Source organism: Chlamydotis macqueenii, chromosome 3, assembly GCF_036417535.1.
Source record: "Chlamydotis macqueenii isolate bChlMac1 chromosome 3, bChlMac1.mat, whole genome shotgun sequence".
NCBI lineage: Eukaryota > Metazoa > Chordata > Aves > Otidiformes > Otididae > Chlamydotis > Chlamydotis macqueenii.
The window spans coordinates 17,055,308-17,071,801 of record NC_141558.1 but is presented as its reverse complement, the minus strand read 5'-3'; the positions used below and the strand labels follow the sequence as shown (position 1 = coordinate 17,071,801).

General features: G+C 38.1%; 1 protein-coding gene across 9 annotated transcripts in view; it reads right to left on the bottom strand.

Moving 5' to 3' along the window:
- Window positions 1-1,084: 1,084 nt before the first annotated feature.
- KIDINS220 (kinase D interacting substrate 220) overlaps window positions 1,085-16,494 on the bottom strand; it is an 83,215-nt gene continuing 67,805 nt past the window's right edge. For all 9 annotated transcript variants that reach the window (XM_086743799.1, XM_086743798.1, XM_086743803.1 and 6 more), the window contains 4 exons: window positions 11,219-11,365; window positions 8,967-9,065; window positions 7,569-7,817; window positions 1,085-3,484 (listed from right to left, as the gene is read on the bottom strand). In XM_086743799.1, the coding sequence (XP_086599925.1) occupies window positions 2,213-3,484; window positions 7,569-7,817; window positions 8,967-9,065; window positions 11,219-11,365 (1,767 nt within the window). In that variant the 3' untranslated portion in view covers window positions 1,085-2,212. The remainder of the gene's footprint in view (window positions 3,485-7,568; window positions 7,818-8,966; window positions 9,066-11,218; window positions 11,366-16,494) is intronic.

Below are 16,494 nucleotides of genomic sequence, written 5' to 3'. Positions count from 1 at the left end.
TGGTAAGCAATTACACTAGTATTAATGAATATAAAATAGAAACACTAAAAAAGTTTTCCACTCAACTACCTGTTTCATCTCAATTTTGGTATTTTATGAAGACTAGAAGGATAAAACTTTCAGGAATAAAAAGATCTCAAAAAGTAAAAATTCACCCATTTGGATTATTTGATGACTTTAACAGAAAAAAAAATATTTTAAATAATTGGTATCTTTCATCAAAACGATGAATATGTTTAAAGGAAGAAGGCTATACTTCTTTTGCTCTCTTACAAAACAATGCTTGTAAAAAGCTTTAACATCCCAAAAATTTCAGAAAGCAGTGACGTACTCTTTTTGTACTCTTTTTTTTTTTAATAGGAAGAACCTAAACAAAAAAAAAAAAAAAACAAAACCAAACAAAAAAATTGTTTCCAAAGATTCAGCAAAATATCTGGAAGCTACACGGGCTTTGAGGGCTTCTTATTTTGTTTTGGGAGGCTTTTTTGGTAAACTAGTCATCTTTCTAATAAAGATATGTGCACATGAGTTTCTAGTACTTCTGTAACACTGATGAGTAGATTTTAATTAAATCAAATAACACAACAGTTTAACAGAATCCAAAAGTGTACAGATTGTATCTCCAGTCCTGTAAGTACGAGACTTACATGGAATGAAAATATAAAGAGCCTAGATAAAGCCAGTTTTTCTCTGTTGACTCTGGCACAGAAAAGCATTCTCTTGATTTGGATAACAAAGGTCACAACCACATGGTCCTGCTGGAGGCATCTGGTTGGAGATGCACTAGGACAGAAACAAAGCTGTGCAGAACTACCAGCACATGTTAACCGCCACAAACAGCAGGATTACTGCTTTGGACTAGCGGGAGGTGGCCGCATCTCTGCAGCTCACAGCACTTCCTTTAGAAATGTCTGCTTTGACAATGGCATTTATCAAATGTATTTTTATACTTGATGCCTCTTAATAACAATATTGTTTTTATGCATTCTTTTTAATTAAATCTGTTAAGTACTTTAACCAAGACAACATGGATGTAACATTTTTATCAAGTGAAGAAACAATAAATAGAAATCTGGACACAAACCCAACATGCCAATTTATTTTTTATTCTCTTTGTACTACCAGAGTCTAGTTTGAACAATTCTTCCTCAAAAACATGCAGATTTCACTGGACAGTACAAGTATTTGCTACAATAACATTCCAGTACATTACTTAAATGACAAAAATCTTCAAACACTGTACTTTCAAAATAAAGAAGCTGGCATACAGCTCTGACAAGATTTCAAAAAGTATGCATTATTTTTAAAACTGCAAACACCACTTATTTTTCTTTCCATAGCCAAATGATAAACACTGTACCAAAGAAAGACCACGCACAGCAACAGATACTCCATAAGTTCAGACATCACATTCATACTTTATCCTTACAATATTTTAATGTAGCTCAGGTAGTTGCATCTATTTAGACCAGCGACTGTCAAATTACATACCTATAATAAATAATGGATCCACTAAATCAATTATAAGGTATTACCTTATAAATAACTGCCAATTCCAATGACACATCAAGAAAACGTTCCTTACAAACCTTATCACCACTCTACCCAAAGTTCACAAAGTCCACAGCAATTATCAAACATCCAGAGTAAAAGTGTACATACAGCCGAACAGGTGCCTTACCACCCAAATTTCAACATATGTAATATATGTTGCACACATTAACCCACTAATTAATACAAAGTTTGATAAGGGTGTCATAGGTTGTGATATTTAATCTCCTGGCATCTCTTACGTCAAATGGCAAAGATGTACAGTCTTAACCTTACTTGCAAGTATGCAGACTTAACTGGAATGTTTAGAAGGGATAAGTAATACATATCCCAAAAGAAAAATAAAATCACATCATAATTTTAATAATTAAACCATCTTACTTCTGTAACATTTGCCCCCGACCAAACCTTTGCATAGTGCCTTAACAAAGAATTGGTTTTCCATGCTGACAAGTACTACTGTTATTCCTGGGGAAGGTCTGAAGTAATTTGCTTCTTGTAAAGATTACTATTACTCTCCAAGAAAATGACAGAAAATAATCTAGACCTTCTATTACAATATCAAAAGCCTGAACTAGAGTGCTTAATGTAACCACACACTTACAAAGAATCCAAGCAAGCTACAATTCATGGGCATACTCTGTTTCAACCTGGCCTCTTTTTAAAGGATACTCTCTCTTTCTTCTCCAAAACCAGCCCCTTCTGAGGCTGTAACAGTGTGGAGCTCTGACGAATCCTTTGAAAGCCTGGTGTAACTTGAACGCTGGCTCCGCTTGTGAGCCACGCTCTTCAGGTTCTCATTCTGAACCGCAGTTGAATTGGAACCTGAGCCAGGGTGCAGGATAATTTGAGGTGAATCTCGGATACCTTGTATTTCTTCAAAATTTTGATTAGCTCGATTGTTTGGAGCACTGTTATTATTTAGCGTTACTGTACTAGGGGTTCTATTTAAATTATAGACTTTCTGGCAAGCTGGCCAGTTCTCTTCTGGGCTACTCGCTATCAAGCTGCTTTCAGAAGGGCTTTTCTTATCTTCTGAGCAAATAGACATGCGAACTACAGCTGGATCTTGAAGGCCACTAAGGCTGTGTGGAATTCCTCTCTTTCCACTGTGACTGTCATCTTCAAGCTCAATGAGATTTGCCTTTTCAAGCTGTGAATCGTCTGCTGCTTCATTATGGAGGGAATGATTTGGAGAACTTTCATTGGATCTTACACCAGAATCAGACGAATCTTTTTTATCCAAAAGGGCATCCGTCAAGTATTCCTTTGCTTTGATGAAGGTTCTAATAGGTTCAGGTCCGTGTTCTGGAGATTTGGGCTGCTTGTCTATTTTGCCATCTGTTTTCTTATCTTTACCTTCCTTAAGAAGTGGAGTATTATCTGATTCCTCAGTTCCTGACTCATCTTCATCACTTGGAAGTTTCTGATACCGGAGGGTAACTCCCTTAAGCTTTAAATCTGCAGCCTGGAAAATACTTGTTCTTTCCAAAGACTTCTTTCCTGGGAGGAGCTTAGAACCAGACTGATCCGATTTTTCATCTTCTTCAGTAATAGGATCCAAAGGAGATGCATCATTAGTAGAAACACCTGAAGTACTGTAATCAACAACATCGTTCCTCTTCAGCAAGAAGGACTTTCTTCCATCATCTTGTTTCTGTTCACTATCTTTTCCTTTTTCCTGTTCTGCACTGGAATGCAAGGAACCCCCTGATGTACTCTGCCCCATATAGAAGGCACTTGAGCTATGAGGGGAGGACCTACCACTTACTGTAGTAGAGTTGGCACCTCCTTCTAACTGTGACATTTGAGCAATATACTCTCTGTATGCATCTCTGTATTCTGCCTGAACCTTATCAGTAAGTTTTGATATTTCAATACTAGAATCTTGAGAGTTAAGACTTGAGAGACTTGGAGTTCTACGAGTTTGTGACTGGAAAAAAAAAAAGAAAGAAAAGAGAGATAACAGTTAAATGAACTGTTTATTTTTACTTTTACTGATCTTTTAAAATTAAATAACTCAAAGCATCAAGTATGTGCTTAAATGACTTTTTTTCTTGCTGTGAATAGATTATGCAAGTGAAATTGTCAATGCTATAATTAAAATATGCTTAAAATAATAATATACATACAATCACACACACATTCACTAAACTTAGAAAGTACTCTTATTGTTGGTCCCCATAACGGAAGATTTCCACAAAACAAGTTATTTTATCCAGTGCATTTGAGGCCAACTGTTTTGACTATATAATTATAACAATTGAATTTGCATGTCAAGATAGGCTTTTCTAAGATGTTTTTGTATATTTACAAAATTAGCATATTATATTAGAAAGACAGCAAGAGTTCATCTAAATGCTGAACATCTCTCAAAAACATTTTTAAAAGACTCCTATCCTACATAATTCAATATATCCTGGAAAAATTCCGTTGCATATAGCTGATTTCTGAAACATAAGTTCTCAGACAAACATGTTCCACTCTGCCCTGACCCCTGCTCTGTTTTAGTGTGCAGACAGAGAACTCCATAGGCACAGGATGCTAGGCCATCTATTAAATGCTACAACCAAGGCCCAGCACAGAGCTGAACAAGGTAAGGAGTGGATTGTAGCCGAACATATGGCTTTGTGTCATGCCTCTAACAGGCTGCTCATTACCACCAAGCAAAAGATGTAGGGAGCCCAGTGCATTGGAGCTGAGGCACTGTAAGTACTTACTGAGGCACCCTCAGCAAGTTCGCCGACGACACCAAGCTGTGTGGTGCCATCGACACGCTGGAAGGGAGGAATGCCATCCAGAGGGACCTGGACAGGCTGGAGAGGTGGGCCCGTGCCAACCTCATGAAGTTCAACCCGGCCAAGTGCAAAGTCCTGCACCTGGGTCATGGCAATCCCAGGCACAAATACAGGCTGGGCGGGGAATGGATTGAGAGCAGCCCTGAGGAGAAGGACTTGGGACTGCTGTTGGATGAGAAGCTTAACATGAGCAGGCAATGCGCCCTTGCGGTCCAGAAGGCCAACCGCATCCTGGGCTGCATCAAGAGAAGTGTGGCCAGCAGGTCGAGGGAGGTGATTCTCCCCCTCTACTCTGCCCTGGTGAGACCCCACCTGGAGTACTGCGTCCAGTTCTGGAGCCCCCAGCACAAGAAGGACATGGACCAGTTGGAGAAGGTCCAGAGGAGGGCCACAAAGATGATAAAAGGGCTGGAGCACCTCTCTTATGAGGACACGCTGAGAGAGTTGGGGCTGTTCAGCCTGGAGAAGAGGAGGCTCCGGGGAGACCTGATAGCGGTCTTCCAGTACCTCAAGGGGGCCTATAAGAAAGATGGGGAAAGGCTGTTTAGTAGGGCCTGTTGCGATAGGACGAGAGGTAATGGTTTTAAAATAGAGGGGGGTATATTTAGATTAGAAATTAGGAAAAAATTTTTTACGATGCGAGTTATAGAACACTGGAACAGGTTGCCCAGAACGGTGGTGGAGGCCCCATCTCTGGAAACGTTCAAGGCCAGGCTGGATGAGGCTCTGAGCAACCTGACCTAGTCAGGGATGTCCCTGCTCCTTGCAGGGGGGTTGGACTAGATGACCTTTGAAGGTCCCTTCCAACCCTAACTATTCTATGATTCTATGATTCTACTTTAGGAAATCTACTCAACTTTGCAGCGCAGAAGAGACCAGATTTTGAAAGACTGTTGAGGTATTAGTCTTATTTGCGGCATCACTGAAAATGAAACGTGTCAAAAACCTACCTTCTACTAGAAAACATTATTAAAAAAAATAAAAAACCTAAAAGAGCTTGGGTAATTGTTGTGGTTTTGTTTAGTGAGGGGGGGCCTAAGGTGGTAGCTTCTGTAGGAAACTGCTAGAAGTTGCTCCCCTTTGTTCAGTGGACTTGGCTGGGCCTAGGGCAGATCTGCTGCTGGCCAAGGCTGAGCCAATTGGTAGCAGAATGTCCCGTGATAAGGCCTCTGCGATAACGTATTTAAGAAGGGGAAAACAGAAAAAAAAAAAAAAGAGAGAAGATGTGAAAAAGCTGAGTGGGGGCAGAGGCCCAGAGCAGGAGGCACGGGCCTTGTGGGCTTGCAGGCCTCACCCCTCTGGCCTCTCGCCGGGTGGCCGACTGGGCCCCACTCGGCCCAGCCTGGCTGCAAGAACTGGAGAGGAGACAAGATGGATGATGTGAAGAGATTCTGAGAGGCATCTGCCAGCCTGTTGTGAAGAATTTTTCTTGTGAGAGGAACCACTGCAGACGCCAAGGTCAGTGAAGAAGGAGGGGGAGGAGTAATGCGGCTCCTGGCCAAGATTCCCCTGCAGCCTGTGGTGATGACCATGGTGGAGCAGGTTGTCCCCCTGCAGCCCATGGAGGTCCACAGAGGAGCAGAGATCCACCTGCAGCCCGTGGAGGACCCCACGCCAGAGCAGGTGGAGGCTTGAAGGAGGCTGTGACCCATGGAGGGCCCACTGGGGCAGCTGTTCTGGAGGGACTGCACCCCGTGGAAGAGATGACCCACGCCGGAGCAGTTTCACGAAGGACTGTGGTGTACGGGTGGGACCCCACGATGGAGCAGGGGAGGAATGGAGGATTTTTTCCCCCGATGATGAAGCAGCGGCGTAAAACAACGCGTGATGAATAGACTGCAACCCCCATTCCCTCTCCCCCGCCTGCCACTTGGAGTCGGGGCGGGGGGAAAGGTAGTAGAGATAATGTTAAGCTCGGGAAGAGGGAGGGATGGTGGAGGTTATCTTGTTCTCTGTCTCATTATCCTGCTGGGTTTAGTAATAAATGAATAGTTTTCCCCAAGTCCAGTCTGTTTTGGTCGTGACAGTAACTTTAAGGATTTTCTCCCTGTCCTTATCTCAAACCTCGAGCCATTTTCCTTATATCGTTTCCCCCTGTTCTCTCGGAGGGTGGGGGGAGTGAGTAGTCTGCGTAGTCTGGTCCCGATCGGGGCTGAACTACGACAGTAATTTTAACAGGCATCAGTGCATCAGAAGAACTATTTATTTAAACTTGAATTTTAAAGTGTATTGTATTTCTTTCTGTGCTTCTGACGCAAAAACAACATTACAAATGTGACTCATGCCACTTTGGTTTTGAAAAACATATATTGCTTTCAGTAGCTGGAAACAAGCAGTAAGGGTAATTAGGATCGCACAAACACAAGCGTGCGACCACACACAGAGAGGTATCTGGAATAGAAATCTATCTCTGGGATATACATCCCAAACCTCTTTTCAGCAACAATTCTGAATATTAGAAGTATCACTGATAGGTAGTAATTTGGGGTGTCTTCCTGTTTTGATGCACCTTTTCTAATTTAGACTTCTAAAACCAGACATGAAAAAGCTGCTAAATGTTTGTGGTTTTGTCTTGGTTTGTTGTATTTTTTTTTTTTTTAAATTCTAATCACTATTTAGGTACCAACTGATTTGTCTTATTTCTTTAACAGAATAAAATAAAATCACATACTTAGGGTCATTTCGTAAGTTATGAACGAAAACTGACCATAACCTATGGCAGAAACTGTAGTTAGGGAAGGATGTCAGCTATGGAACCTACGAATAGATTACGCATTGTCAGGACAAGGCTCTGATGTCATGGAGCAATGTAGTTGTCTCTTAAAAAAAGGCCTAATAAATTTATCTCTAATCCTCTGAATAGCGTAACATCTGGCTAGCACATAGCTAAAATATTTCATACATAAAATTTGAACACTATGGTAAACAGAAAGCTTGCAAGATGCCATCCTAAGCAAGATGGGGAAAAGCATGACAGTTTTGATTTTTTTCTCTTAAAGAGTGATTACTCGAATGGATGAATAGTTTTCAGATGGCAAAGAAATACTTTGACTTGGAGAGTGTGGTCACAGTTTACATCTCTGCAAAACTGGTCTCTGCCAAAACTGAGAACTGAAAGTACTTGAACTGTCACAGTAGACTTATTTTCTTGACCTTTCTTTATCCAAGATCAGAAAAAAACACAGGTAAGCAAGCAGAATACATTTCTCTACTAAATACCTGCCAACTTAAGTTACTATGGCGTGGAGGAGCTTCATCAAGACCAATTGTGTTGAGTTCTTCAAAGCTGAAGTTAAGTGTGTAGGGAGCTTGACCAGAAAGACCTGTAAGCTCAGTGTGAGGCAACTCAGTGTTATGCCCAGGACGACGAGTAAGTTCACTATGAGGAATTGCATTGGCAACATGCTCAGCCGCTCCACGAGGATCTTCCTGAACAGCCTGGTTTTCCGAATTTCTCATTTCAAGTATCTTAACACACAAAAAGAAACAGTATAAATGTAATTATACAAATATAAAAACTTCTCCAAATTGTTAAAGAAGAATTCTACCAAAAATAGGAATAAGGAATTCACAACTGCAAAAGTACTTGCATATGTGGTTGTAATCACAGAAAAGTATGAAGAAAAAAATCTGTTCACAGGTCTAGTGCATTCACTGTCTTTACTGTAAATCGCATTTTAATATTTAAGATTTTTTTTGTACAAATTACTCTTATTACTACTCAGACCCTTGAAAGAACTCACATGCCACAAAACACTTAAATTCTTGTAAAACTAGGTAAGGGATAAATTACAAATTTAAAAGCAAAACCAAACACTTCCATTTTATAGTTTAATCAACTTGAATATAACAATAAATCTCATCTTGTAATTCTCAGTGTTTTCAAGATTGATTTAGTAGCTGAGAGACATACTGTAATTTTCAGAAAGAAAATTGGCAATATAATAAAAATAATTAAGAGAAAACAGTTCTCTGTGATGCATAACCCTCACTGTAAAACTGTCATTTACTCTCAAACCAGGAGGAGGGAGATGGGGGAAATAAGGTATCTATATATATGTTTCAATAATAGTATTCAACGCAGCATTCTCGCATTATACAATTATGCGTCGATGGAATACTGCAGGTTTATCTCACTGGCCTGATTTTTAGCATTAAGTTTCTTTAAAAATTATAATTATGGAATTGTGTGCCATGCATCTCTAACAGCCTTGCTGTCCACTTCCTCCCACTAATATACTTTGAACTCCCTGACTAACTTTTAACAGAAGGACAGAGGCTTCAAAGAGAATTAAGTTCTGACAGTTTCATTAAAATCGGCAAATTTTAAAAGGGAAAAGGGAACCCATACAAGAAAAACAGATCATACAAAGAAGAGGCAAAACTTCAGAGTTCACAATCAATTAAGATGCAAATCCATAGGTAACGATTTCTTCATTAAAGTACTCAAGACAAAAAGACAAAGTAACAAAATAATAAATGCATGCATATTTTAAGATGATACTTATAATCTCAAAGATGATGATAACAAAAAAGCAACAAGAAAAAAAGAAAAATAAGGTTCACAATCAAAAAGACTATTTTATGATGACCTGAATACTGAAGAAAAAGTCTCACCATGCTTCTGAACAGATGCCAGTCACCAAAATTCATATTCATTTCTTTTTTCAGTTCATCAATGTTGCACTGAGCCAAGACACGGCCATTTATATTTGCCTAAAACAATAAAACTAAATAATGTCAATTATTGATACAAGATTTACGGTGTGGAACAAACTAAAAATGTAATTAAAATTTGATATATTGATGGGGCCTACTAGTGAAATTCCCCATCATCACTCTTAAGTCCAATCTTATATAATAAATATGTGTTTTTTATAGAAGAATATTTGTGGATGATTGCTGATGGACAAGAACCACCTATGTGTCATGAAAAAAAATGAAAACATTAAACCCATCAAAAATATGTATATGAAAGGCATTATAATTGTGCTTTATAAACAGACATAAGGAAACAACACATCAGTGGTAGAAAATTTCACAGGCAATAAACCACATTCAGATGCCTAGATTTCTCAGACTCAGAACACAAATGGACTGCAGACAACCAGATATCTGAAGACAAGCAGATAATTAAGTCCCAGGCATCATCTGACCCCTGGCTGAAGGCACCTAAGATCCACTACTACCTCTATCAACTCCCCCCCCCCGCATAAATAGAGGCTTACATTCCTCCCATCATCAGAAATACACTGGGATAGCATGTAAAAGAGGAATCATGTCTTAGGACAGTAGCCACAAAAAGGAAGAGCCAATTTGAGAGCTTTGCTTAGTCCGAGAGATCTCAGTGGTTTTGTTCCCAGTCACAGTAGATGGCCTTTAACCAGGAAAAAGCCCAGGCTGTGTAATTTTCATTCTTCCTTTTTACTCGATACCACTTTTAGTGAGAAATGCAATAATATAAATACAAGAAATCTCATTAGAGGTAACTGATGAGCACATTCTTTTAGCACTCTAGAGCCACTGAAGCAACTGGAATTTTTTGCAGCTACACTTAATGAGCTGCAATCTGACATCCTACTTGCCTTAAGCAACACTGCTGAAGCTTCCTACGATGAACCTGTCTCTTAATCCTTGAATCAACATCCTTGCTGTATTTTGATAGGTACTAGAACAAAGTGGGCTCAGCAAAAACATTCACTAATGACAACCTTCATATGTTTCCCATATTTTTTTGTAAAAGGAGCACACAGAACAGTAGAAAAAAGTAATAAAGACAAAAATTATTCTGTGCTAACAGGATGGTGTGCTCTAGCCCCGCCCAACCTGACCACTTTTCCCATAACTCCACTCAAGTGATAACCATCAGCGATAGATGTGTCTGGTCCTGATGATAATAGCAGCGTCTGACTCAAAGTGGATTTGAGGGAGGCAGATAACACTACAATAACCAAGGGATGGCGATGCACCCCCCTAGCCACAGTGCTGGTTAATGTCCAAATCAAGCCAAATTTGGCAGAAACTAACATCTACAGTCGGTGTGCAAATATGACTATTAGTCAATTGTCAATTATCTTACTCCATAAATAGTGAGTAGCCCAAGAGCCCTCTGAGGGTGCAGCAGGCTGCATGTCAGGGACACCTCTCAAGGTTAGTCCTCGTGGCTGAAAGATTCCTTGCTCAACAGATTCTTGGTCAGTGACTAATAGCACGCTAAATTTTGAAGTCTTAGCTAAGTGATATAAAAGATTGATTGTGCACATATAATCCTTTAGACGTAAACTGTTGGTCAAGCCTGGGACTAGGATTGGATCCAGCCACACCTAGACTCCTCTCTGAGAAGGAGTTTAGAAAGCAAGGAGGTCCTCTCTGAATCTCATGACTCAACAGGAGGGCAGTTTTGTCTGACTCTGTCCTTGATGCAGTAAATAATCCATTGTACCTTGCCATCGAATATTGCTACATCACTGCCACATTCACTATTTGCTATAAAACTGTTAAATCATTGTTTTCGATCAATAAAGTATACTGTTGCTTCTCTCTTAGAAGAAAAGTGCATCACTCCCAATCCTATTTATCTACACACGACAATTTTGAAAATGTTTTTCTTCTTTTTTTTTTCTCAGATTAACCAGTCTCATCAGCATTTGTATTTGTCTGTTTTTCCTCATTGAGAGAGCATTTTCTCTGAAAAATACATGCTTGCATTAAAATGTTCTCCAAACAGCACATACAGAAATTAGGATGTTGTTTTGACATTTTATGTGTTTCAATAAACATTTTCAAGAAAAGAGTTAACTAAATACTTCCTTTTCTTTGTGCATCTCCATGTTTAGGTACTAAATACATTAACGAAATTCAGCTGATACCTTTCTTATAGTTGCAGAGTACTGAGGTAGCATGCTCTGGTCCAGACCGTCTATCTGCTTTAGCTTCTCACACACAGCTTCCACACTCATTGTGCTCAGACACACATGTGAAACTCCTGCGGTTGATCCTGTGCCTGCTCCTGCTCCCTGTAAGAAGTAAAAAAACGTGCATATAAGATTTGTTCAAATACTCAGTACACTCAGAATTTCACAATATACATTAACACAAATCAAGCTGTGTTCAACTACATTTTAAAACTAAGAGATGAGAATAAGGATGCGCAGGCATTTTTTAACTACCATCACAATATCTATATATTGGGAAACATTTATTATAGATATCTATATGAAGAAAAACCACAGCATCTTGAGTCCCGCCTATGTGACAAAATAACTCTCTTAAATAATGTTATTTAAGAAAAGCAACATAAAACCCAGAAATATTAAGTAAGGGTTAATCAATTTCAAATGCATCTTTACTCAGAGTTTCTCTCTGATTTTAGTAGTTAGTTTGGTTTGGGGATTTTTTATTTTATTTTATTTTATTTTTTTAAAAATAATGCAGACACAACTTACATTTTCCTGTTTTAAAAACTCCTGGTTTAGTATCAGACAAAGACCTAAAACTTAACTTCTCAATTACTTGGATTCATTGGGCAATTTTAGCAACACCTGTCTATTTTCCAGAGGTTCTTTCAACTCTATTTATGCAAGACCAGCCAAGGGGCTGTGTACCGCAGTACAGAAACACAGAGCAGCACTGTCACTGCCCCCAGGATACTATGAGGATACTTCATATATCTTGACCTTTGGCAAGATTTAGGAAGAAATTATTCACAACTCAGATCTGTAACACTGAAGTTGTCCCATTAATGTTGTCAGCTTCTGGGAATTTCAAAGGAAGCATGGAAAAACCAAACAAATGCATCTGCAGGTCAGTATACTAAGACAGTGTGTTCTCAAAAACCCCCACACTCTCCCTGAACGCAGACCTGTGCACTAAATAAGAGCAAAGTGCAAAGCTCTAAACAGTTACGCTAGTGATTTCAAATTCCTAAAAGTAAAATCAGAACCAGTTCTATCAGCTATGAAATACTTGTACATCCTTTTCCCAGGAAGGAGGTTGCATCCTCCTCTTTTTCTAAATGTGAAGTTTTGGCTTCAGCACTGTAGACTATGCACCAAATAAAGCTCATTTTGGGTGGATGCAAAAGAGCTTCTAAAGCTTCAGAGCTAATCATCACATGCATAAACTCTGGGCTGTAAAACTGCATTTTGACTATCCACAGTTCAGTTATTCAAGTTTGACTATATTCTTCAAATCACCAATGAAGACTGGTTTTATAGTCGTAATACTTTTTTTTTTTCATTTTTTATTTAATTACTTCAAAGTTATTTAATCTTTCAGAATTAATATAAATTAATAGATCCAAATATATTTCTTAGGAAAACCAAGGATTATCATACAGAATGGCATTAACCATATCTGAATTATCTAACCCAGAATATTTAAGAAGAATTTATTAAACTATTAATTCCAAGGCAGCCACCCAAAACCCCATTGTCAACTACTTTGTAACCTCCGAGTTATTTCTAACTTATTGTTATCAGAGATACCCTGATATGGGGAGGTAGGCACACTCTCCACCTAAGTTACACTATAGAATTTCAGAGTTTAGATGTTAAAACATCATTCCCCCCAAGTTCTTTGCCAAGTGTGCCTGAAATAGACTTAAAACTGGCAAACTATCAGCTTCACTCAAGAACAGTGCAGGAGGTTGTGGGGAATCCAAGCCTAGCAGTTTCCACACTTGCCTGAAAACAGAGCTGGGGCACCAATCTTTGTTGCTTTGACCACCTATACTTTTTTTTTTAATGTGAAGTCAAGTGGACACTTAACAAACAAAAGATGTATCCCATTTCCTGGGTAGGTAGACTACCTAAATTATTGAATAAAAATTAAGTATTATGATTCCACTAAAGTCTAGGCACCTAACTTACAGGTTTAGCATCCCTTCTGAAGACAAGACAGTTACTTTTCAGATTCTGCAATGTCACCCTAATTAGGTGCCTACAATATCTAATTACTTATCCTACTCAGCATCTAAAAGAGGAAATTTAGGTCTTAATCTAGTCTGATCTTTAGCATAGCTAAAATCTATCATGTTAAGGATATAAGCCAACCATCAAACTGATGAAGATGACAGGAAGAAGCCTAATCCATAAACTATTTATCATATACTTCTTTTATATGTACATCTCTACTTTTCGTCTTTAAAAAAAATCACTTTGAATTTTTCTTCACAGTACCAGTTTTGTCTATTATCTCCCCATAAACACACTATTTACTATTGGTATGAGTTAGATAATACATCAATAAAGTATTAAGTTAATTAAAATCTTAATTTTTTTTTTTTAAAGAAAGCTTATCAATTAAAATAAATTCTTACAGCCAAAATTACATTGTGGTACTACTAAAATAAATTATCCCTAAGCAATGTGTATAAGTAATTGCCTTTGTTCTCTGAATCTATTAAATACATTTTCTACCATACATCTACAAATCAATGAAGAAAAGTTTTAAAGACTTCTAATTTAACAGTTCTCCTTCAGATCAAAGGGGTTTTTTTAACAATCAAGAACAAGTCATTCTTTCTGCATGCACTGAGTCAGTTTATAAACTCTTCTTTCTGTGTATAAAAAAATTACAGAAAAGAGCTAAAATATTTAGACCATTTTTGTTAAAGTGTGAACTCTTTCAAATAGATGCATGTTAATCCAAATCATTCTTCATAAAAAGCACTCTCCAAAGAATAAGTAATGTAATAGCTTTAGGGATACCGTCATCATGTAAGTGAATTAAAACTGTACTTAGACTGACACATTTTTCAGCCTTAGTGGTTTTGTTAGAGATGCTTAAAGAACATTAGCCTGAAAAGTATTTGCCATGCAAAAGCTAAAAGCAGCTTGTCAAAACAAACTTCAAGGCTAGTAATGAGCATTAGTTTACAGACAGCCCAGCATGAAGCGCGAGTATGATAGCTTCCGAAATGACTCTGAAACAAGTGAGTGATAAATCACAGAAAGTGGCTGTACCTGTCTGTTTTTGTTTAACCCAGACTTACACGGCTTTGAGAAAAGGACAAAACGGAATGAAAAGAAACAACACCTTAAAGTGACATCAGAAAGTTTGAACATACAGATGCCATGCTTTGAAGTAAACAGAGGAAATCAGTGTTAGGACAGAAACGGGATATTTACATAATGTGATGAAACTTTCAAGACAGACCTTCAGAATACACATTTAGTATATGCTACACAGATATGCTTTTCCTTTGAGCAGACTACTTTGTTTTGCATTTGTAAAAAAGTGACAATTGCTGTATTTTGTTCGCATAAAAGTTTTACATTATGTTTCTGATGGAAAATCCCGCTTTTAACCAACCATTCTCCTGCCATTTCAAGATCACATTATATCACCTATGTATCTCAAATAACTTTGAAACCTTGTATCTAAGCACACACACTCCCCTCCCCTCAAAAAAAGAAAGCAAACCATCACCACTCACCGAACTGCAAAGGTATGTCTTTTAAGAACAAATATTCAAAGCACAAAAATGCTACATAAAAGCACCTGGAAAATCCATGTAAGAAAACTCCCATGCCACACACTTTCATTCAGGCTCAAATTTTTGAAAAGCACTTCCAGTTTCTTAAAGAGCATTGTATGTTTATCTACACCACATGCTCTGTGTCATCTTAGTTCTCATTCAAAGAACACATACTACATCTTAAGGTATTATATATTCAATGCAGTATGAAAAAAAATGTATTTAAATTAAGTAATTATATTGCAACAAGTTGCATCCTAACAAGTCATAACTAACAATGCAAACTAAAGCACATGATTAAATTTATGACAGATAACCACTGCTAAGGCTAGTTTGATTTCTAACATAATAGGTGACACAACTAACAGATATTGGTAACACTATAATCCAACGATAAACTCTTTGGAAGAGCGCTCCAGAAGTTTCTGCAGTTCCTGTCAGAAAAAATCATTTGTAGTGTAAAGTCAGCAGACATGCATGTTTGCCTCCATCACAGATGTACAAAGGTTGACATCTTAAGTCAAGCCTATTTTCATCAGTAATTTAAGACAATACCCTAAAATTTGCAATGCACCTTCATGTTGATACAACCACACACATGGTATTGGTAAACTCACTAGTTTAACATCTACATTTTGATCCATTCAGAAAAGAACCGTAAACTACAGTCTGAGATAGACAAGTTCTATCATCAGCAACAGCTTCCAAATACAGAAGGTGGTAGAAGTAAAATTATTGATACAGGATGACTGCTCTCAAAGTATTTCTGATTTCCACTAAGATAACCTAGACTTACACTGCTTTTACAAGACTAATGATTAGGATCTGAAATCTCAGAACTCTGTTAAATCCAGCGTCAGACTGACAACAGCAGGGCCTTAACTAGATTACGTAACATTCTCAACACAGTTCTGCCAACTCATGCAATGAGTAGCAATAACGATCTGTGTAAAAAAAAAACAAAACCAAAAAAACAAGCAAACATTGATACTCCCAAAGAAACTGCAGTTTGCCCTGTAAGACTTAGAACACTCAAGAGAATGATGATGCTGTTTTACACAGATGTAAAATTGCAACATTTCTGGGTCCTTGCCAGATCTGCATGAAAGACAATTTCGATTCTACACGCTCCTCTTGTTTTCAATCATCAAACCAGTTACACATCTTGGCATTCATTAACTACTGTGTACAGTTTCTTAGTTTATTTCATTACTTTACATGCACCAATTCATTTAATAAGTAAAAGTTATATAATTTATATAGTGGCAATGACCCCATCAACTAAGAGCTACCTAAATAGCTGGATGAAATTATTATATCCATCACCTCTGGATAATTGCAGTACCCGAAACAAGTAAAATATTGTTTCCTTTCAAAGAAATTTCAATAAAGTCTAAAAAAGAAGTGTTTTTAGAATAGATAAAACCCAGGTGAGGTATCCTGTCAGGCACACAGTATTCTTTACTGAGAGGGTGGTAAAACACTGGAACAGGCTTCCCAGAGAGCTGTCTGTGTTTAAGAGGCATTGGACAATGCCCCAAACAACATGCTTTAACTTTTGGTCAGCCCTGAAGTGGTCAGGCAGTTGGACTAGATGATCCTTGTAGGTCCCTTCCAACTGAAATAGTCTAGCCTAGTCTAGTTTATTCTAATACGTTACTCCAA